Genomic DNA, 22,650 nt, shown 5'->3' with positions numbered 1-22,650 from the left:
AGATTACTAGTTTCAGACGTTGTGATTTTATTTCTTCTTTTGTTTAGAGAACTGTGACCGGTTTTTATCCAAAATATCTTAAATTGTGTTCCGAGGACGAATTAAGTTTTTACGGGTTTGGAACGACATGGGGGCAAGTAATTAATGACAAAATTTTCATTTTGGGGTGGAGTATCCCTTTCACCATGTGTTATTATGTATTATTGAAAGGCTTTTGTCTTTCAAACTCATTAAAATGCACAAATTCTCATTATTTCTAATTTGCAGACATTCTCAAACTTTTTGTCATCTGAACCTCTTTCACCGGATATATTTACTTTAAAGAGGTGGTCAATCAGTAATTCTGTCAAAGACAATATCCCCCTTTGCATTGAGCTTTGAGCATCATAACTGAGCAGGTGTTGTTTATGCTCAAACAGCAACATTACACACTAACTAAAGTTAAAAAAGTGAAATCATAATCAAGGACCCCTTTAAATACCCCTGAGATTGAAATAAAAAAAAAGAAATATTTTAATAATTAAGTATCTCATTTGCATGTTCACGGTTCTCTGACATTGGTTAATGATCATATGGCGTGCAGGTAAACATAAAATATTTCTTCTTTTTTAGTAAGTGAATTATTTTGATTGTTATTTTAAAATGATTTTTTTTATTTTTATGTTTTTATGATTAATTGCATGTTTGCCTTTCATTAAACTCACAAACCCCTGCAGTTCTTTTACGAACCCCAGTTTGGGAAACCTTGACGTAATATAACGTTTAATGCACTTAATGTTGTTAATTACAATGAAAGGAATATATTTTCTCACTCTTTGTATTTTTACATCATTATGGTACAAGATTATCCTGTTTAAATCAATGTGATAAACGAGTTAGGTCAAAAGTAATCTAAAAGTAATCTGATTATATTACCTAAAGTGTGTAATGTAATGGATTATTGGATTTTGTCATGTAATTTGGAATCAGTAACGGACAGAGGTGGGTAGTAACGAGTTACATTTACTTCGTTACATTTACTTGAGTACATTTTTTGGGTAACATACTTTTAGAGTATATTTTAAAATGGGTACTTTTACTCTTACTCAAGTATATTTTTAGTGAAAAAACGGTACTTTTACTTCGTTACTGTGGGCGACTCTCCTCTCGTTACTGTATCTTAATGCAATACAAGTTAAAAATGCTTCGGTTTATTCCAAACGCGCCGTCTACTTTTCTCTGGGCAATGAACGATGCCCATTCGCGAATGATTCATTCTTTTGAGTCGATTCTGTTTAAAGGCTTTATCAAACCAGTGAATCGGTTCGCGAATCAGTTCGAATGATTCGTTCAGTTCCCTGCCGCCCGCGCTGAGTCTCTGAAGCGGTTCTCTCTCAGATAACAGAGAGTTTATGAGGCTTGTTTGCTAGAGCTATATAAAGATCTTTATTAGATGAACACCGCGTGTGCTGTCTACTGTTCCACAGGTATACCACTATGACATTACCAGTTTGTACATGTACAACAACCCATTAATAAAAAAATTAAAAAAATAGCCAAGTGTGTTTGCTTTTAATGCATTTCACAAAAAGAAAGTAACCTGCAAAATAATATTATGTTTGGGTTCATCAGGCCTCCACTGAAGTGCAAAACTTTATCAAACTGCTTGTGTCCATCAAGCTGTCTGTAAATGTATTCTAATTCCAAAATGTGCTGATGATAACTAAGATTTAGGGCATAAATAAGCCCAATCAGCAATGCAACACCATTAGCTACATTACCAAGCTCTTCTAGTGCTGTAACTCCTTCAAGAACTACTCCAACATCCGCAGGTTCATCAACTTCACATCCTTCACATCTGATGACAAAAACACCCTTCGCCATTTCTTTGAGTGCAGCTTCAGCGTTGGAAAAATCTACATCCTATAAACAGAAACAAAGTACATTAATACTAATGTACTATAAAATGTATTGTTATACACAAAATATTGTCAGAATATTCAGGCAATAATACCATGTACTCCTTGATGAGATTGTCAGGATCCTCATTTAGGTATAAACAGGGCTTTGAGGACACACTCGCTCTTAACATTAATGAATGAATGAATGAATGAGGTGTTTATATAGTGCTTTATTGTGTATTGCTGAACACCCAAAGTGCTTTACAATCATGTGGGGGTCTCTCCTCAACCACCACCAGTGTGCAGCATCCACTTGGATAATGCAGGCACACTAGGGAAAATAAAGAAAATTAGCAACATGTACCAATCAACTAATACATTTTCAAGTCACACAAATCATAAGTGAGAAACAAATGATTAATTTATCTAGAAAAACAATTTTCGCAGTTATCACACCACAAGAAGTTTCCTTATCCTGTGTCCCTGAGCTCCACCTCTCTTGGCAAAGATCCTCAGAAGACCTGGAGCGTGTTTCCTGTTTGATTGAGCTGTTGGCGTGGTGATCTCTTTCAGGCATAAAAAATTGTGCATTCTGTTATAAATGCATTAGTATAAACCTACATAATAAAGCAGTTGGCTAATATTGTTTTTAATAACACCAATGCAAATAGATGGACACATACCTGTTTGCCGTTTAATTCAGTTGATAACACGGCGATCTCTTTCAGGCATTAAAGCTGGCATTCTGTCAAATACATTAGTGTCAACAAGGCGTGTGCATCATCAGCGTTAATAATCACAATACATGCGTTATGATACAATATTATTGCAGTATTAATTATATTGCAATACATTACCCGTTTTGGGAAATAGACTCATTTTACAACTCCCATAGAGAAAACCATGCATTTGACCATTTTTGAATCTGTTCAGCTAATCTCTGGGTCTGGAGGAGGCACTTTTAGTTTAGCTTAGCACAGATCACTGAATCGTATTAGTCCAGTAGCATCTTGCGCTTAAATTACCAAATCGTTTCAATCATTTTAAAGCTTCACTCTTCTGTAGTTACATTGTGTTCAAAAACATTTGGAAATGAGTCTATTTCCAAAAACGGGTAATGTGTTGCAATATAATTAATACTGCAATAATATTGTATCATAACGCATGTATTGTTCAGGTAAAGTGAACAAAACTGAAAAATCCTTTTTTTGAGTGATTGTTCATTGTTAATTCATGTTTGTTTATGATGCATTCATGTTCATTTTTTACAGTTTAAGATTGTCACATTGCATGAGTATGAATTATTGAGCAATATAATTTTCTCTGTAGCTCACCTGATGATTGTGGAATGATGATAGATATATGATAACTGATTTCTGTCAGGGATAATGAAGTGTTTGGTGTTGTGATGTATTCTCAGGACTCGTAAGGAGCTGTATAATCACTCTCATATTTCAAAGCCTTGACTGAAGAATAATTCATTCACAGTATCATCTGCATAATTGACCAGATAACTATTGTTGTGTTAACTCTGACAATCATAATATAAAAAGGAGAAAGTACACAGCCTTGTGGTGAACCTATAGAAATATGTATTGTGTCCCATTTGTTTCCTATCTGTTAAAAAGTTCATAATCCATAAAAACTGAACTGAATAAGATGTTTTTGCCCTAAAATAATAGGTTGCAATAAAATGTAAATACAGATGAGAAGTCCACAAACAAAAGCCGTGCAAAAGCTTGACTATTTTCCAGATGTCGACAGAGCATTCAACCAAACCAGTTTTGCATCTCTTCAGGGCTGTGATTATTCTTGGTTTCGCTGTAGATTGGTCAAAAACCATTTCTGTGCATGAGTTATAGTATTAAACTCATGATGAATGAAGAATGGTGGCAGAAATCTTCAGAAAGCTTCTTCGTTGGCATTGATGGTTTCTTGGATAATCTTTAACAATTAAGTGAACCTGACAATTCATCTTCATTTCTTTAATTATTATTTACTTGATCATTTTAAGGCAACGGGTTTCCTCCATTTTTTTAAGTTAAGTCAACTTATCACTTTTTACAGTAGATATGGCCAAAAACATTATCACAATCATTTTTTTCATTTCAGTCGATATCGATAATCACGATAAATGCCAAATCTTAATCTTAAATTTGAAGCCAGATTTTTGCTTAATTTTCCTTAACAAAATAAATATCTTAATAGAAAAATAATGTCTTAGTTTCTGCATGTTCTAATGAGTGATTGTGTTTCAAATCAAGAAACAGGGTTGTGTTGCCTGATCATATTAATAATAATATCACTTTTCTCTCTCTTAGGAATGCACATTTGATAGTAGCTTGAGTTAGGATGCAGATCTAAAGTTCATGTTATTGATCAAAATCAGTAACAACTGTTCAAAATTGTAGCAACCTCATTTTTATAAGGTGAAAATTAATTGAAATGACTAGTGCTGTTTCCTTCCGCTTTGGGCGCATAAGCATTATAACCAACATTTATTGAACTCTTGTTGTCGTTTGATCACGGAAAATGATATTGTGATAATTATCGTATTGTTTTATCGCCCAGCCCTAACTGAAAGCATTTCTTTGGGAATCAGACATGCTTCTGCTAAAGCATCGCTGCAAAACGCCCTTTTGAAACGGATTGTAAGAGTGTTTGATTCAGAGATTCAGGTGTTTTGAAGAGTGACTCAAATGTCCAAATACTTCTGATGGATAAAATATTTCACATGAATTAATAAATTAATCCAAAGGTTCTCCATCTTTCATTGTTTCTCAGTTTGAGCACTAAACACTGCTCAGAGCCTTTGATTTGGAGTCGCTTCTGTCTGTTCTAAAGCTTTATTGTTGGCCGTATGTAAACATGTCTTTGAGTTGGTGCCCACAGTGTCTCAGTCTTTAGTGCAGATCTGCTCTCTGATTGAAAGTGAAAGTGAGAGCATTGATTTTCTGTGTTCTTCCAGTCATATCTGGAGATGTGAGCGACTGCTGTGGTTGCAGTGTGACCTTAAAACAGTTGTATCTTAAAACATACAACACATCTTCATCATCTGAGCCAGTTTCACAAGCAGGCTTCCTCCGGCTGCTTTATCTTCAGTCTTCTGTATAGGGTTACTGTATAGGGTTCAGGTTGTCTTTATAAAAACATCCATTCTGTCAAAGCAACCCGATCTCATGAAAGAGCATATAAACAGTACGCCAAATAAAAACAGAAACTCATGGTATTGATACGCAAAGATGGACTATATGCTACGCAGTGGGTAGGATTAGGGTTGTGGGGTAGATGCGTAGCATATGCACGTTATATGAGGTTACAAAAACATTTAGTTTTTAAAGGTTTTAGAAACATTTTCTTAGCTATATGAATGTTAAGGAAACATTCCATTTTATAATTTTGGGAAACATTATGGGAACGTTGCTTTTGAATGTTCTCTGAATGTTCTGAAATAACATTTAAAAAACGTTAGTTGAACGTCCAACTCAAACATTTCAGAAAAAAGAACAACGTAAAAGTAGCATTTTTAAAGATTATTAAAGATAAGATAACTTTAAACAAGCATTCAAGTGATGTTTTTGGAAGAGCGTTTGTTCATAACTTTGAGAGAACGTTCTGAGAACGTTTGCTGTTCTTCTAAAATCCCTCAGATTTCCACTGAAGCAGGGACTGAGAGCAGAAGAACCCAGAGATGAGATGCAGGTGAGACAGAAAACACCCAACAACTGTCCCGAAGTCACACACTTGATGCTTTTCTTCAAAGCTGCTTTATATTAGATATTTGCCAAAAGCCAGCAGTATTCATGCAGTACTGTGTAATTCATACATGTACCTATATGAAATATATTGTCATATTACATAAAAACATAATGTCTATGAAACCTGTTAGAACAATTTCATATTTCTAACCCATATATATGTGTAGCACATCTTTGGAAGGCAGCTGTACACACTGTGTCTAATGTTGAGAAGTGTGTTTAGTTTTAAAACAGTGTGTGTAGTGTTTTGCAGAAAGTGTGAGGCTGGGAATGTGCTTAGTTGTGCAGATCTGGGCTGAAGTTTTGCTCCTTGAGTGTCAGGTTTCACTAATTGTGTGTTATTTTTTATTTTATTGTGTAAGCAATCATGAAAAACTGTAGTTATTCCCCTGATGGTGGAAATGGGGATTTTGGTCTCTGTGTTCCTCATATTTATAATCCTGTGGAACAGAAGTCCCGGCCGGACAATGTCATGTTCATAATCACCCTGCAAACTGTAAATATGAATTGGAATAAACTTCAGAGATATTTTCTTTGGAGAAAAACATTTATTTCATCATGACACTTTCTCTGAACTTTCAGTTGTTTTACTTCAATGATAGGTTAGAATTTTTGTGAATTTATTTGAGTGAAAGATGAAAAGATGCAGATTTATTTTCTCAGCCGCCTAAGTTATTTACCAAGCGTGCCAGTATTAGTGGAGGGCACTGTATATGGCAATATCATCTTTGATATAGTGCATATATGTCATAAATTACATGATCAGCTTGTATATTTTTGTTATCTAATGCAATGATATTCAGTCGTTTATAAGTGCAGATTGCTTTAGAAACACAGAGCAATGGTCTTTAGGTGTGTTTCAGGTGTTCAAACTCTCTCTCTCTCTGTTGCATGTCGCAGATGTTTTATCGCCGGAGCCCCAAAGCGTGCGTGCGTTATAACGCGTGCTCAGCTGCATATTATAGATATTTTGACGCCGAGTATGATGCATATTGTAATGCCGATGAGCGTGGTGTGCTGATTGGATGAGGAGGACCAGCATGTGTGTGTGTTATTGGTTCGCATGAAGTTCAGCGCAGAAGCAGGAAGAGAAACAGCAGCATTAGACGAGCAAACAGTCGCGAGACCGCGACGCTTCACCGCGCGTTGAACTGGTGAGTGTTCGCGCACATAAACACGCGTTTACTCGCGCGCTCCGGGAACGCGCTCGATCTGCGCACGCTAATCCAGGGCGCTTTAACTGCGTCAGAGCCATAACTCGGTAGCGCGCAGCAGAGCTCGTGTTTTAACGCCACCGACGCTGCTGCTGCTGCTGAAGGAGGGCGTCAGGCCTCTCGCGTTCTAATAAACAACAAACACCGCGACCACGTCACGAACTAATAAGCGGCGTGACGTCACGAGCGTAACGGTAACTCACGGCGTCGAACTTTAAATCCCCTCCGTGCGTGACGTCACGATTAACGCCGTGTGTTCGCTGATCACCGTTTGTTTTAAAACGGTACTAATTACACTCAATTGTTTCTGCAGTTCAGGTAAAGAACCCTGGAGCACCAAACCAGTCATGAGGATCAATTTATCATAATTGAGATTATCATATCATCTGTAAACTTCATCTAAATCATCTCTCCATTGATGTATGGTTTGTTATGATAGGACAATATTTGTCTGAGATACAACTATTAGAAAATCTGGAATCTGAGGGAGCAAAAAAATCTAAATATTGAGAAAATCTCCTTTAAAGTTGTTCAAATGAAGTTCTTAGCAATGCATATTACTAATCAAAAATGAAGTTTTGATATATTTACGGGAGGAAATTTACTAAATATCTTCATGGAACATGATCTTAATATCCTAATGATTTTTGTCATAAAAGAGAAATATATGAGATATGTTACTCATGACTGCTTTTGTGCTGCAGGGACACAGATCGGTTGCTCAAGGATGCAGGATTGTTCTTTCATGGATTCAGATTCATATTCTTGCTGAATTCTGAGCTTTAATAGTGAGAGTAGTATACGAGTATTTGCTTCCAAATTAGCATCTGTGATTATTCATCTATTAGAAACACAGACGGTGCACAACGTGATGTTTTGAAGAGTCTCAGGAGCTCAGTGCTCAAGCTATAGAAGCTATCAACAACACATCAGTACAGGTCATGACCTGTGCTCTACTGCTGCGTTCAGGTCATATCAGAAGGTATTTTCAGTATTGCTGCCTTGCTTTCCAGTACAAACATCCATAAATCAACATACATTTACTGGAGATGCAAAATGAAGATGTGAAGTCTTGTTTTCTGAGAAACTGATCAAATATTAAATGAGTTTATGATTCAAGGTTCAAAAAGCAATGATTGATTGAGTCGGAGTGGAAGAGCTTGAGGGGTCTGCAGAAACCCAGTTCTTACTAAAAGCAGTGATTTGTGTCTTGTTCATGAGTGTTGTAATAATAACCTGAGATCCTCTCCATCCCGCAGCTCTTCTCAGGAAGCATGTGATGACCCATGCTCGGAAAAACACTTCCATTGGCCAGTATCACGGCGAGGGGCGGGGCCACGTAGAGGGCTGGTCACATGGTGAAACAGTGGGCGGAGCCTGGCCTGCGCATTCACTGCGAGAAGGCAAGGCCAAGAAAGACATGGCGAAGAAAGTCAAGGAGAGTCAATGTTTGGCAAAGCGTTCAATGAAAATGGATGAAAGAAAGACTAAGAAAGCAAAGTCCAAAGCTACGAGCGAGCGCCATCGGAAGCTCTACCCGTTACGAGGAAGACGCGAGGCCTTGAGTTGTCACGTTCTGCTCACTCGCCTAGATAACGAGACCAAGACGAGTGAAGTGGATCCCAACAAAAAGACACCAAAATCTCACAAGAAAGCAGAGAAAACCAGGGAGAAACGGCCCGAACCCTTCGATAAACCTTCAGCTCAGGAGCCACGCAAACGTAGACTAGCCTCGCTCAACGCCGAGGCGCTCAACAGCCTTCTGCTCGAGAAACCCAACGGCTCGCCAAGTGCCAAACACACCAAGAAACAAGCCGACGGATCAGAGCAAACCTGCTCCAAAAGAGCCAGAAAGACCGAGACGTTCCAAAACCCCAAGACGGATGGAGACGGAGCGAGTTTGTATGCTCCCGCTCCGCGACGCTTAGCTGGACTCAACGCCGCCGCGCTGCTAAAGCTCACCAGCTCAACCGCAAACAAGCACAGGATCAAACCTGAGAGCAAGACGGTCAAAGCCAAACCGCCGCAGAAGTCCAAGAAACACAACTGGACGCAGCCGGAACCAGACGGAGCCTGCGAAGTGTGCAAAAACAGGAGCTTGGAGTCCAAACGGACTCCGGAGAGCCACCGCTTGAGTAAACCCGGATACCAGAGCATGCTGGGATACCGTCTGGTGAAGGAGGAGCCGGTGGAAGCGGAGCTGGGTCCGTGTTTCTGTTGTGCGCCGGAGTATGTGGCGCTCTTCCTGGGCGAGGAGCACCGGGTCAAGCACGAGTGCCTGGTTCTGTGCGCCGATCCCTGCTGCTCCAGCTACTACGTCCACATCGCTCGCCCCGGGCCGGCGAGTCTGAGCCGGATCCCACACCCGGCCTTCTGCTGCCACGAGGCCTGTCGGGTCGGAGGATTCGCCTTCAGCGCCGGCCGGACCTGCTCCTTCTCCAGCTGCAGCCGGCCCATTAAAACAGGTGATGATGACGGGTCTGTGGTGTGCTGTTACACGATATCACCAGAGTATTACTACGAGACACGCTTGAGGGATTTCTGCTGCTGATTACACACAGTGATGGGAAGCTTGCTTGGGAAATGTAGCAGGTTACAGATTACAAGCTACTCTATCTAAAGTATAATGAGTAGTGTAACTATTTCAAATGTTTTGAACTGGTAATAATTTTGAAGCATGTAAAGCAGCAGGAATAAGCTTACAGAACTCAACACTGATTACTGTCAGACTTCTCAGAATACTTCATCACTTTAATTAAGATTGTAATAGTTTCATTTTAAAACACAGCCGCCACAAAACCAGACTTTAGCTCCTCTTATTACTTTCAGATCGTTCTGAGGTTAATACAGATTTAAAATCATAAGAAATAGTTTAATATCTATGATACTGTTTCTGAAATCAAATCTTTGTGTAGTTATGACAGAAACACTGGCATCTAACAATGCCTTGAAAAACACCGTTATCTTAAAAAATAAAGCATAAACATAAACCCAAACAGGAAATAAAACAGTTCTGTGTCCTAAACTCCTGAAACATTGCTGTCTCATATTTTAAAGCAGTCAATGACATTTATGAAAGAAATCAATCAAATCTGTTTGTGTGTGAAAATATTCAGATGTTACCCTCTTTATAATCATTAACATTTTCATAAGTATAATTTAAATACGCATTAACTGTAACAGATTACGATTACATTTATTTTGTAATTAAATGACATAATTGCGCTACATGTAACTAGTTACTCCCCAACACTGAAGTAATTGCATTACTTTAGTTACTTCTTATAGAAAGTAATGCTGCAGCAGCATGTACACGTGTGTGAGTAATCACTAGCAGTGTAGCATCTTTTTATAAAATTCTGGAAAATTGCACCATCCAAATTGTGCTAAACATAAGACATGCTTTTTATTAACTGTTTTAAACTAATGGTGCACTTGTTCGCAAAGATCGTATTTATAACTTGAACGCACATGAACGCCAAAATAAAGTCGTAATTACGATTCAGAAACTGAACTTTCTTTTAAGCCTTGAGTTTCCGAGTTGAGGGACGCAGCGTCTGTATTGATGGTAATTAACACCCCAAAACTCATAAAACTCCTGTCAGATGCATGTGCTGTTTAATGCATTTGAGACATGTTTTCCTCAGCGCATAACTTGATGGTTTTATCCTTATCTTTAAATAGAAATTCATGCAAGTTTCCATTTTGCATGAAGGTTCATCCTGAAAGCAAATGAGTCTAAAATGTGCATTATTTTGCATTAAAAAATGGAATCACTTCAAATCTCTTCCCTCAACAGCACCATAAACTGCAGCTGATATACATTTTATTTAAAGACAGAGCCATGCTTTATTCAGTAAACCACTGTTTAATAAAAAAGAAGCTATTTGCTTCACCCTGTACTGTACGGATGTGAATTTACATTTATAAAAGAAGAACTTTTTATATTAAAAACAAACAAGCAAGCCCTGCCCAGATTTAAAAAGTAACTCAAAAGTAACGTAACACAGTACTTTCCATAAAAGTTACTAAGTAACATAATTAGTTACTTTTTTAGGGAGTAACAATACTGTAGTGCATTACTTTTAAAAGTAACTTTCCCCAACACTGATTAAGACATGTTTTGCTCAGCGCATCACTTGCATTTTATGGTTTTATCCTTATCTTTAAATGTTAGAAATTAATGCAAGTTGACATTTTTCATGAAGGTTCATCCTGACAGCAAGTGAGTCTTTTTATTGCAATTCTAACTATAATGTGCATTATTTTGCATTAAAAAATGGAAGCATTTCAACAACACCATAAACTGCAGCTAGACTTTTTATTTAAAGACAAAGCCATAGTTTCAGTAAACCACCATTTAATAAAAAAAGCTTTTTAATTTTTTTTTGTACCAAAACTTGAGTTTTCTGTGTTTTTATGTAGCGTTACACCCCTAGTACTCATGACAGTGTGTTTGATTGTGCTGTTTTAGAAGATGAGCACAGTCGCACGCTCCTCGTTGCCCCGGCCCTGCCACTCTCTGGATGTCCCAGCATGCCCCGAGTGACCCCGGCCTCTCCGGTCATCCCGCATCTTCTGTCTGACCACAGGCAGGCAGAGGTCAGGCTGAAGATGGGCAAAGAGTGCCCCCAAAACACCAAGCCATCCAACGGCTCGCTCACTACGGGCCACAGCAGATCATCCCAGAAACAACCCACAGCAAGTGCCAAACATCAGAAGAAGAAGAGCCGGAGGCAGGCCACGAACGGATGGCGTCCAGTCGGAGTCCCCACCGAGAAGGAGGTGTTTATAGCGGTGAGTGATTGAAGGACTGGACCAGTCATTTTATTGAAAGCTGAATAAATAATCTTTCCATTGATGTATGGTTTGTTATGATAGGACAATATTTGTCTGAGATACAACTATTAGAAAATCTGGAATCTGAGGGAGCAAAAAAATCTAAATATTGAGAAAATCTCCTTTAAAGTTGTTCAAATGAAGTTCTTAGCAATGCATATTACTAATCAAAAAATAAGTTTTGATATATTTACAGTAAGAAATTTACAAAATATCTTCATGGAACATGATCTTAATATCCTAATGATTTTTGTCATAAAAGAGAAATGTATAATTTTGATCCATACAATGGTTGGCTATTGCTACAGATATACCTGTGCTACTCATGACTGCTTCTGTGCTGCAGGGTCACATATTTATGCTGTTTACATACCTCACTGTATAATGCACCTTCTGTTTATTCTTCCTTTGCACCTTATGTTATATTTACAGTCATTAGCAGTTAGCTGGTCTCTGCCCTTCTACCTCATAACTTGCACTATATGTCATAAAGCTTAATGTATATACACACATTTTATATTTCTTTATATACTTTATGTGCACTTCTGGTTAGATGCTACCTGCATTTCATCGGCTCTGTACTTGTACTCTGCACAATGAATATAAAGTTAAATCTAAATCTCAAATCTAAAGTGTATGTAGTGTCAGTTTGAGCTGTAATGGATGTGGTTTTGCAGGGCGATGACGAGACGGTTCTTCGTCAGTGTTATGAAGGAGTGGAGCGGGACGGAGAGGTGATCCGAGTGCGAGACACAGTCCTCTTACGGTCCGGACCCCGCAAGAAATCCCTGCCGTTCGTGGCCAAGATCTCTGCTCTGTGGGAAGACCCCATAACAGGTGACAAAGATGAAGAATCATCATTTATTACCTCGCAAATCATGTGCAGGGAATAAAAACTGAACTCTGCCAGGCGTCTTTAAAACTAATGATGTGAAGTCTGATACTTTTCTGCAAACTGGTTCTGGTTTCAAAGAACTGGTTCAAAAGCGATTCACCAGTTTGTTCATGTGATGACGATACGTACAGTCAAACCAAAAATAATTAAATTTTTGATATTTTTGGGTGCAGGACACTATAGTTCATTTCTGTAAGTGAGGAGAGCAGAATAAAGTAAACTGTGACATATTATACCTAAATATTCTTCATAGAGTGGACTAGCAGATCAAAAATGATTCAGACTCTTTGACCGGAGCATATTTTGCTTCAGTGTTTTTTCTTTAATTGCTAATGTGATGTTTTTCCACCACAGACTGAACTAAATGAAGCATTGTTTGGTGATTGGTCGAGCTAAACTGGTTTTATCTAATTGTTCTTAAATTTAACAGCTATTCAACTGAATTCATTACACACATACTCACATACAGAAACTAGACAGCGAATTTGTGCAGTTCCCAGCATCCTTTGCATGAATCTTATGACACAAAGTGTTGTTTTTTTGTGGGGGTGACATGTTTGTGTTTAATGTGAATGAATGAGATCCTCAGTTGTGTGATCTGATCTGTGTTGTTTCAGGAGAGATGATGATGAGTTTGTTCTGGTACTATCGTCCTGAGCACACGCAGGGCGGCAGAGATCCCAGCATGCACTGCGAGGTGATTACATTTACATTTAGTCATTTAGCAGATGCTTCTATCCAAAGTGACTTGCAAATGATGACAATAGAAGCAATCAAAACCAACAAAATAATTTAATATTAATTAATAATAAAAATAATAATTGTTATTACTGCTGCTCATGCACAGGGTTAGTGATAGATGAGAGAGTTACTTTTAAATGTAACGCATTTCAATATTGCATTACTCTTTAAAAAGTAACCAATTGCATTACTTAGTTGCTTTTTATGGATAGTAATGCATTGATACTTTTGTGTTACGTTTTCTCATCTGGCCTGTGTTTGCCTGTTTGTTTTTATTATACAAATTTCTATGTTTGGCAAATGTAAAAGCCGTTTCACATCAAAGGTGCAATGAATGGGTCTCAGGCTGAAGGAAATGCAAATCTAAAGTCATTTTTGCTTATTAGTTTGGTTGAATCAGCAGGAAAGACATGCTAAAATAGGATTAAATACATAAATGATATTTGTCTTATTTAACATATTTAATTATTGCAGGTTTGTATAATATTCTGAGTTTGTATTTGACTGTTTTTATTCATTTTGAGGAACACTGAATGTGTTTTAGTGCAGGTGAGATGAGTAAATGCATTTAGTCTAGAACTACAGTAAGATCATGTTGATATTTAGTCTAGAACTACAGTAAGATCATGTTGATATTTAGTCTAGAACTACAGTAAGATCATGTTGATATTTAGTCTAGAACTACAGTGAGATCATGTTGATATTTAGTCTAGAACTACAGTAAGATCATGATGATATTTAGTCTAGAACTACAGTAAGATCATGTTGATATTTAGTCTAGAACTACAGTAAGATCATGATGATATTTAGTCTAGAACTACAGTAAGATCATGTTGATATTTAGTCTAGAACTACAGTAAGATCATGTAGATATTTAGTCTAGAACTACAGTAAGATCATGTAGATATTTAGTCTAGAACTACAGTAAGATCATGTTGATATTTAGTCTAGAACTACAGTAAGATCATGTTGATATTTAGTCTAGAACTACAGTAAGATCATGTTGATATTTAGTCTAGAACTACAGTAAGATCATGTAGATATTTAGTCTAGAACTACAGTAAGATCATGTTGATATTTAGTCTAGAACTACAGTAAGATCATGTAGATATTTAGTCTAGAACTACAGTAAGATCATGTAGATATTTAGTCTAGAACTACAGTAATATCATGTTGATATTTAGTCTGGAACTACAGTAAGATCATGTAGATATTTAGTCTAGAACTACAGTAAGATCATGTAGATATTTAGTCTAGAACTACAGTAAGATCATGTAGATATTTAGTCTAGAACTACAGTAAGATCATGTAGATATTTAGTCTAGAACTACAGTAAGATCATGTTGATATTTAGTCTAGAACTACAGTAAGATCATGTTGATATTTAGTCTAGAACTACAGTAAGATCATGTAGATATTTAGTCTAGAACTACAGTAAGATCATGTAGATATTTAGTCTAGAACTACAGTAAGATCATGTAGATATTTAGTCTAGAACTACAGTAAGATCATGTAGATATTTAGTCTAGAACTACAGTAAGATCATGTTGATATTTAGTCTAGAACTACAGTAAGATCATGTAGATATTTAGTCTAGAACTACAGTAAGATCATGTAGATATTTAGTCTAGAACTACAGTAAGATCATGTAGATATTTAGTCTAGAACTACAGTAAGATCATGTTGATATTTAGTCTAGAACTACAGTAAGATCATGTAGATATTTAGTCTAGAACTACAGTAAGATCATGTAGATATTTAGTCTGGAACTACAGTAATATCATGTTGATATTTAGTCTGGAACTACAGTAAGATCATGTAGATATTTAGTCTAGAACTACAGTAAGATCATGTAGATATTTAGTCTAGAACTACAGTAAGATCATGTAGATATTTAGTCTAGAACTACAGTAAGATCATGTTGATATTTAGTCTAGAACTACAGTAAGATCATGTTGATATTTAGTCTAGAACTACAGTAAGATCATGTAGATATTTAGTCTAGAACTACAGTAAGATCATGTAGATATTTAGTCTAGAACTACAGTAAGATCATGTAGATATTTAGTCTAGAACTACAGTAAGATCATGTAGATATTTAGTCTAGAACTACAGTAAGATCATGTAGATATTTAGTCTAGAACTACAGTAAGATCATGTAGATATTTAGTCTAGAACTACAGTAATATCATGTTGATATTTAGTCTGGAACTACAGTAAGATCATGTAGATATTTAGTCTAGAACTACAGTAAGATCATGTAGATATTTAGTCTAGAACTACAGTAAGATCATGTAGATATTTAGTCTAGAACTACAGTAAGATCATGTAGATATTTAGTCTAGAACTACAGTAAGATCATGTAGATATTTAGTCTAGAACTACAGTAAGATCATGTAGATATTTAGTCTAGAACTACAGTAAGATCATGTTGATATTTAGTCTAGAACTACAGTAAGATCATGTAGATATTTAGTCTAGAACTACAGTAAGATCATGTAGATATTTAGTCTAGAACTACAGTAAGATCATGTAGATATTTAGTCTAGAACTACAGTAAGATCATGTAGATATTTAGTCTAGAACTACAGTAAGATCATGTAGATATTTAGTCTAGAACTACAGTAAGATCATGTAGATATTTAGTCTAGAACTACAGTAAGATCATGTAGATATTTAGTCTAGAACTACAGTAAGATCATGTTGATATTTAGTCTAGAACTACAGTAAGATCATGTAGATATTTAGTCTAGAACTACAGTAAGATCATGTAGATATTTAGTCTAGAACTACAGTAAGATCATGTAGATATTTAGTCTAGAACTACAGTAAGATCATGTAGATATTTAGTCTAGAACTACAGTAAGATCATGTAGATATTTAGTCTAGAACTACAGTAAGATCATGTTGATATTTAGTCTAGAACTACAGTAAGATCATGTTGATATTTAGTCTAGAACTACAGTAAGATCATGTTGATATTTAGTCTAGAACTACAGTAAGATCATGTAGATATTTAGTCTAGAACTACAGTAAGATCATGTAGATATTTAGTCTAGAACTACAGTAAGATCATGTAGATATTTAGTCTAGAACTACAGTAAGATCATGTAGATATTTAGTCTAGAACTACAGTAAGATCATGATGATATTTAGTCTAGAACTACAGTAAGATCATGTTCACACACAACGCTCTGCACTTACTCCTGATTTCTCTCAACACCAGAGCGGTCACTCAATACATCACAAACACAGGAATGAGTTAATTATTTGAAAACGTATATGTGACTCTGGAGCACCAAACCAGTCATAAGGGTCAATTTTTTTAAAAGTGAGATTTATACATCATCTGAATAAATAAGTTACTGTGTCTGTTTCAGAACGAGATCTTCGCCTCGCGTCATCAGGATGAGAACAGCGTGGCCTGCATCGAGGACCGATGCTATGTCCTGCCGCTAGCACAGTACTGTAGGTGAGGACTGTACATATCATCCTGTCTATGAGATCACTGATACACCATATTATCCTGCTCATTATTTACTTAGTCTCATTGCCAGAAACTGAACCAGCTCCAGTGTAAAAGCAGCCTAATGTATTTAATATGACTGAATTTGTATTTAACATGATATCAATTTTATACAAACATTGTAAGTTACTAATTATTCCTCAGTTATTCAAAAAGCAGCTACAGAAAACAAGCAAAGAACATTTGAAGAGTTCAGATGCAAAAGTGAGTGAAGTGACATACTGCATGGTGACCCATACTCAGAAAAAGATCGAATAAATACAGCCTTGATGAGCAGAAGAGACTCCCTTAAAAATGTCAAAACTCTTACTGATCCCACACAGCAGTGTAAATGAAGGTGACTTGGCTTGACCATGGCATGTGATGTTGCAGATTTTGTGCCTTGGTGAAGCGGCGCTCGGAGGGTGTGTCTGACCACCCCCCGCTGATGCCCCGCCCCTCTGACAGCACTAGCCCCGCCCACCGCCTGGTTCCCGACGGCGTGGATCCACGACTGGTGTATCTGTGCCGACACGTCTACGACTTCCGCTTCGGACGCATCCTCAAGAACCTGCAGTGAAGCTGTTACACGCCGATGATGGAGTCTTCTTCAGTTCTCCTTCTCCTCACTCTGTTCAGCAGCTCGCGGAAGGTTTGCTGGCTGCGTTCCATTCTTTGTCATGTACACTGGACTGTCACACTGCTGAGGGATGATGGGAGAATCTCTGAAGGATCCAGAATGCTTTCATAAAATATCTCCACTGGTTTAATGCAGACCAAGACTAGGCCACAGATCCAGACCAGGAGATCCAGATTAAAGGTCCGTTCACACTAATGACAATATAATGATAACTATAATCGCTGTAATTTTATGAACATATTGAGTTCCAAAATATTGAGTTCCAACCACAACTATGATAACACAGATGAACTATATGTGACCCTGGAGCACAGAAGCAGTCATGAGTAACACAGGTATATCTGTAGCAATAGCCAACAATACATTGTATGGATCAAAATTATACATTTCTCTTTTATGACAAAAATCATTAGGATATTAAGATCATGTTCCATCAAGATATTTAGTACATTTCTTACCATAAATATATCAAAACTTCATTTTTGATTAGTAATATGCATTGCTAAGAACTTCATTTGAACAACTTTAAAGGAGATTTTCTCAATATTTAGATTTTTTTGCTCCCTCAGATTCCAGATTTTCTAATAGTTGCATCTCAGACAAATATTGTGCTATCCTAACAAACCATACATCAATGGAAAGATTATTTATTCAGCTCTCAATTTAAAAAAAATGGACCCTTATGACTGGTTTTGTGCTCCAGGGTCACATATGGTCTAAAAGATAAACAATAAAACATTCAGAATCAGAATAAGAGCCCTGCACGGACCTCAGATTTAGGCTCTAGCCCGGCCCGCGTCCGGCAGCTGATCAGAATTACCGGCCCGAGCCCGTCTTTATCCTCTTCTCCTAATAGAGTTTTTACTACTGATTCGGCTACTAAAATAGCTCAGTTTTGTGTGTAATGGCAAAATTATTATATTTCGTTTTGTTTTTTTATGAAGTTAATTTAGAAAAACGTTTGGAGCATTTTTGTTCGTTAAATAGCCTATACGTTTTAGTTTTTAAAGTAAGGACCAAGCGGCCAGCGGCATGAGCTGATCATAGCCTATGTTTGATCAATTTAGCCTTCTCATATCATCACGACTGGCCTAAAATAACATCTATACATATACTAAAACAGTTCAAGTATATAACAATGTTTAAACGTTAAACCTGCGCTATAATAATAATGCATCTATATCTAGTTTGTGCTGAGAGTGAAGCTAAAGCTGCTCTGCAGGACATGAGACACCAGCAAACACTTGCATTGCTTTCAGTGGAAACACATTAAAAGGTAACACTTTAGAATACTGTTCCATCATTAATGAATAACTACACAAGAACACATGAGTAACGCAATATTAGCACTCTAGTAACTACTAGTAACTAACAAGAAACTCTGATGAATGAATTAGTAAGTAATAGTGCTTAGCTGAATGTGGTAGTTCTAATAGCTAATCAGTAACTATTATTTTTTCATACCTCCCTAATAACTACTGCATACAGGTTCATAATTAATATGAATAATACATAGTGAATAATTAATTCTAAAGTAAAGGTCATGGTAACCCACTAGTAATAATTATTTGGATCAGTATTCTGAAGTGAAGATCGTGATAACTCTCTAGTAATTACTGAAGTTATTGTAAACTATTAAGGTTTTTGTAAGGTTTTGGTTAGTAATTAATTTAGCTAGATTTGGTAACTCTTAAATCATTAGTGGGTTACCGTGATCTTCACTTTAGAATACTGATCCAAGTAATTAGTCATTTCTTCAGAAGGATGTATAACACTTGAGTCATTACTATCCAAAACCTCACATATATCTCAAAAGCTGATCCAAGTAATTAGTAGTTCCTTTAAAATAATTAGATAATCCTTGAGTCATTACTAGTGGGTTACCATCATCTTCATTTCAGAATTAATTATACATTATGCATAATTCACATTAATTATGAACCTGTATACAGTAGTTCTTAGTATTTCTCCAGGATATATATATAAAAATAGTAGTTATTGATTAGCTAATAGTGAACTACCAGTTTCAACTGAGCGCTATTACTTACTAAATCACTAATCATAGTTTCTCGTTAGGTAATATTAGTTACTACAATGTTAATAGTGCATTAGTGACTTGTTCCTGTACTTATTCATTAACAAAGGATCAGTATTTTAAAGTGTTACCAACTTAAAATAGTTTGATAAAGGTAAGAGTAATACATCATTGGGACCTGTAGAGGGTCTACTTGTATTTGTGTGCACTCACAATACCAACAAAAGCCTTTTATAAAACAAAGAAAACAAACATGATGCGCTTTCTGCGTCTTTAACAGGAGCTTCAGCTGAGAATACATGCCTCACAGACATGATACATATCTATAGAAAGCTTTAAATTATCACTTAACGAAAATCTTTTATTATAATCTTAATCATAATCAATAAAGATGCATTTCTCTTTAAAGGCGCGTCTAATGAGGAGACGGAGAGTCAGGATCAGCAGCTTCATCCTTGCGACACAGACTCAGAAAACATTAGTTTATTAGTAAATAATTCAAATATATCCTTACTATTTCCCGCAGACACATTCATGGTTATGTTTGCTGGGGTTTTGCAGCAAGCTTTAGTCTGTTGTGTGCATTTGAACACAGAACTCTTCATCTGCTGCTGCTGCAGGACACTAAACACCATTGAGCTGCTCTCAGTCACGGCGGCACGGTCTCCTGTTGTTTCCACCAGCGCAGTGATTTATTCATCACTAATCGATAGACGTCTACAATATAAAATAAGGAGAAACCCAAAACAGGCCCGATGCCCGGGCGCCTCTGAACTATGACGTGGAAGGCGTAAATAAGTCGGGGCCCGTCGGGCCCGGGCCGAAATGCAGGGCTCTAATCAGAATCCATCAGACTTTAAAGAGTTTTGAGCATTTAAAGCGACAGACAGCAAAACTGCAGCACGCGCTTATAATAAACAAAACAGTAACGTTCGCTGAATAATTATTATTTTTTAATTCTATAATGATTTTTCAAAGTTATAAACAGAACAGATTGTTGCAGTACGTTTTACAAGAAAACAGTCGTTTTACTTCTGAATGTCACATTTAACTCCGTGTGTCGCTTGCTGTTTCTTTATAATTACCTGTCAAATTTATTACTGAAATTCGTTTCAAATTCAATCCTGCACCAGTTTTCTTTCAGCGTCTAGTTATCGTTACAGTTTCTGGTGTGAACGGGTCTAAAGAGTTTCTCAAGAGTTTGTCTTTAATCACAAAAGAAGATACTTTGAAGAATGCTGCAAACAAACACTTGACGGCAGCCATTGACTTCCACAGTATTCTTGTATCCTGTCCTGTGATTGTTGGGTGTTTGTGTGATGCTCAGCTGACCGTCTTCATTCTGCTCTGATGATCAGTCGTCAGATTGAAGCTCCTGCTCAAATGTTCGCCTTATGTCTTGTAACTATTGTAAATGATTAATTTTGCCTCTTTCTCTGAAATCTGACCAAACGAACCAAAGGACGGTGAGAATCACCAAACATTCAAGTTAAACACGAGCAACTAATCAATGAATCCCAACAGCCGGAGTGATTAATAAGCAGATCTATGTTTTATATGTATGAAATTAACCTTTAGAATCAGATCCTCTGGAATGCACAAATATATTTTAATATTTATTTGACGAACCAACGCTTCTAGTTTCCCTTAGAGAAATTGCACTATTACATTCCGATCTAGACATTTTTGCTCAGAGAGACTGAGCGATGAACAGATGAAAAAACTAGATTAACCCGTCTCTCTGCACTGGATTCAGTGATATTCCAGAAACTCTCACTCTGGGAATGTCTTGGTTAGATTTTCACTTAGAAAATGAAGCTGATTTGGGCAGTTGTGGCCTAATGGTTAGAGAGTTGGACTCGTAATACAAAGTGTGTGTGTCTGTGTGTGTGTGTGTGTGTGTGTGTGTGCGCGTGTGTGTGTGCGTGTGTGTGCGTGTGTGTGCGTGTGTGTGTGTGTGTGTGCACTTAAATGCAGAGCACAAATTCCGAGTATCACCATACTTGGCCGTATATCACATCACTTTCATGAAGGACAAATATTGAGTTTATTACAGTATGAAATGCTCTAGCGACAACTAAACATGTGCTTTGAGTTTCTCCTCCTTCTTAAAGTTCATAACTCTTCATTTTGTTAATCTAGACACCATTATATGGTTAGTTGCATTGTGTTTAATCTAGTTTTTCACCTGCTCTTCATGAGAGATGCACCTGTTTTAGTAGCACCTTAAGAGAAATGTGTTTAGATTGAGAATATATGGATTACAGGCGATTCTGAATCTGAAATACAGTCTAGAAGATCCTCTGATGAATTCAGATCAGTAGAAACGTATTATTGTCAGTGAAGAGTTCTAGAAAGTTTAAGCTTCACGTTCGCTGCATGGTTTGACGGCGGGTGAGTTACTAGTTATGAGATACTAGTTATGATGACTCTAACTAGTTCAGTTGGCCACTAGATGATTTTCTAGCGTCTCTATATTTTTATGATGTTTAAAGTGTAAAATCAGCAGCTCATTCCTCTCCGCTGATTACAGAAAGAAAAAAAAAAGTCTCAATATTCAAATTGAAATTATATTTTTTACATTTGGCAACCGCTTCGTCTTTCAATTTCTTCTGAACAAAAAGGAGATATTTTATTAAGCCTGTTTCTACATCTGGAATATGCTATATATTTTTAGGACTATTTTTGAGAAAACAAATCTATTTAAATTGCTGTTATGTTCTCTGATTTATGATCTGAGTTACTGATGACATGTACATATGGTAATTAACGAGGAACGCCAGGCCATGGTTAAACGAGCTTATGAAGCCTTGCACAGTGTATTTATCATACTTTGGAGACTTGTAATTGTATTTAAAGAAATTATTTAAAGCGGAGTATAAGCATATATCTACATTTCAAGTCCTCATATTTTAACAATGTTTTGAAGTGCGGTTGCAATATTGTGCAGTAGATCTATTATTATTATTTGTGTTAAATTATGATCATCGCATCATGAAGTCTTAACGAGCTCTTCAGTAATATTCAGACGAGGTTCAGACACATTCAGACTGCTGTGATGAAATACCCCACAGACACGGTAAATCCCCGGATACACTGGTAATCGCTGAGACGCAGCTCTCCTGGGCTTGCTTGTTTCTCTG

The 22,650-nt window shown here is 36.8% G+C and overlaps 2 protein-coding genes across 2 annotated transcripts in view; one reads left to right on the top strand and one right to left on the bottom strand.

Annotated features, from left to right (window-relative positions):
- The window catches only part of LOC306880073 (peptidyl-prolyl cis-trans isomerase FKBP3-like), a 391,610-nt gene that overhangs the window by 34,012 nt on the left and 334,948 nt on the right, over positions 1–22,650 (bottom strand). The gene's annotated exons all lie outside the window — the stretch shown is intronic.
- LOC306879825 (bromo adjacent homology domain-containing 1 protein-like) lies at positions 6,687–18,137 on the top strand. Its single transcript, XM_079433025.1, has 7 exons — positions 6,687–6,792; positions 8,112–9,317; positions 11,327–11,649; positions 12,369–12,528; positions 13,204–13,283; positions 16,708–16,799; positions 17,226–18,137. The coding sequence occupies exons 2-7, from the start codon at positions 8,132–8,134 to the stop codon at positions 17,410–17,412; spliced, it is 2,028 nt and encodes a 675-aa protein (XP_079289151.1). The 5' UTR covers positions 6,687–6,792; positions 8,112–8,131; the 3' UTR covers positions 17,413–18,137.

Source organism: Barbus barbus, assembly GCF_936440315.1.
Source record: "Barbus barbus genome assembly, chromosome: 14".
NCBI lineage: Eukaryota > Metazoa > Chordata > Actinopteri > Cypriniformes > Cyprinidae > Barbus > Barbus barbus.
Note: the sequence above shows the minus strand (reverse complement) of the source record. Positions and strands in the feature narration are given on the sequence as shown.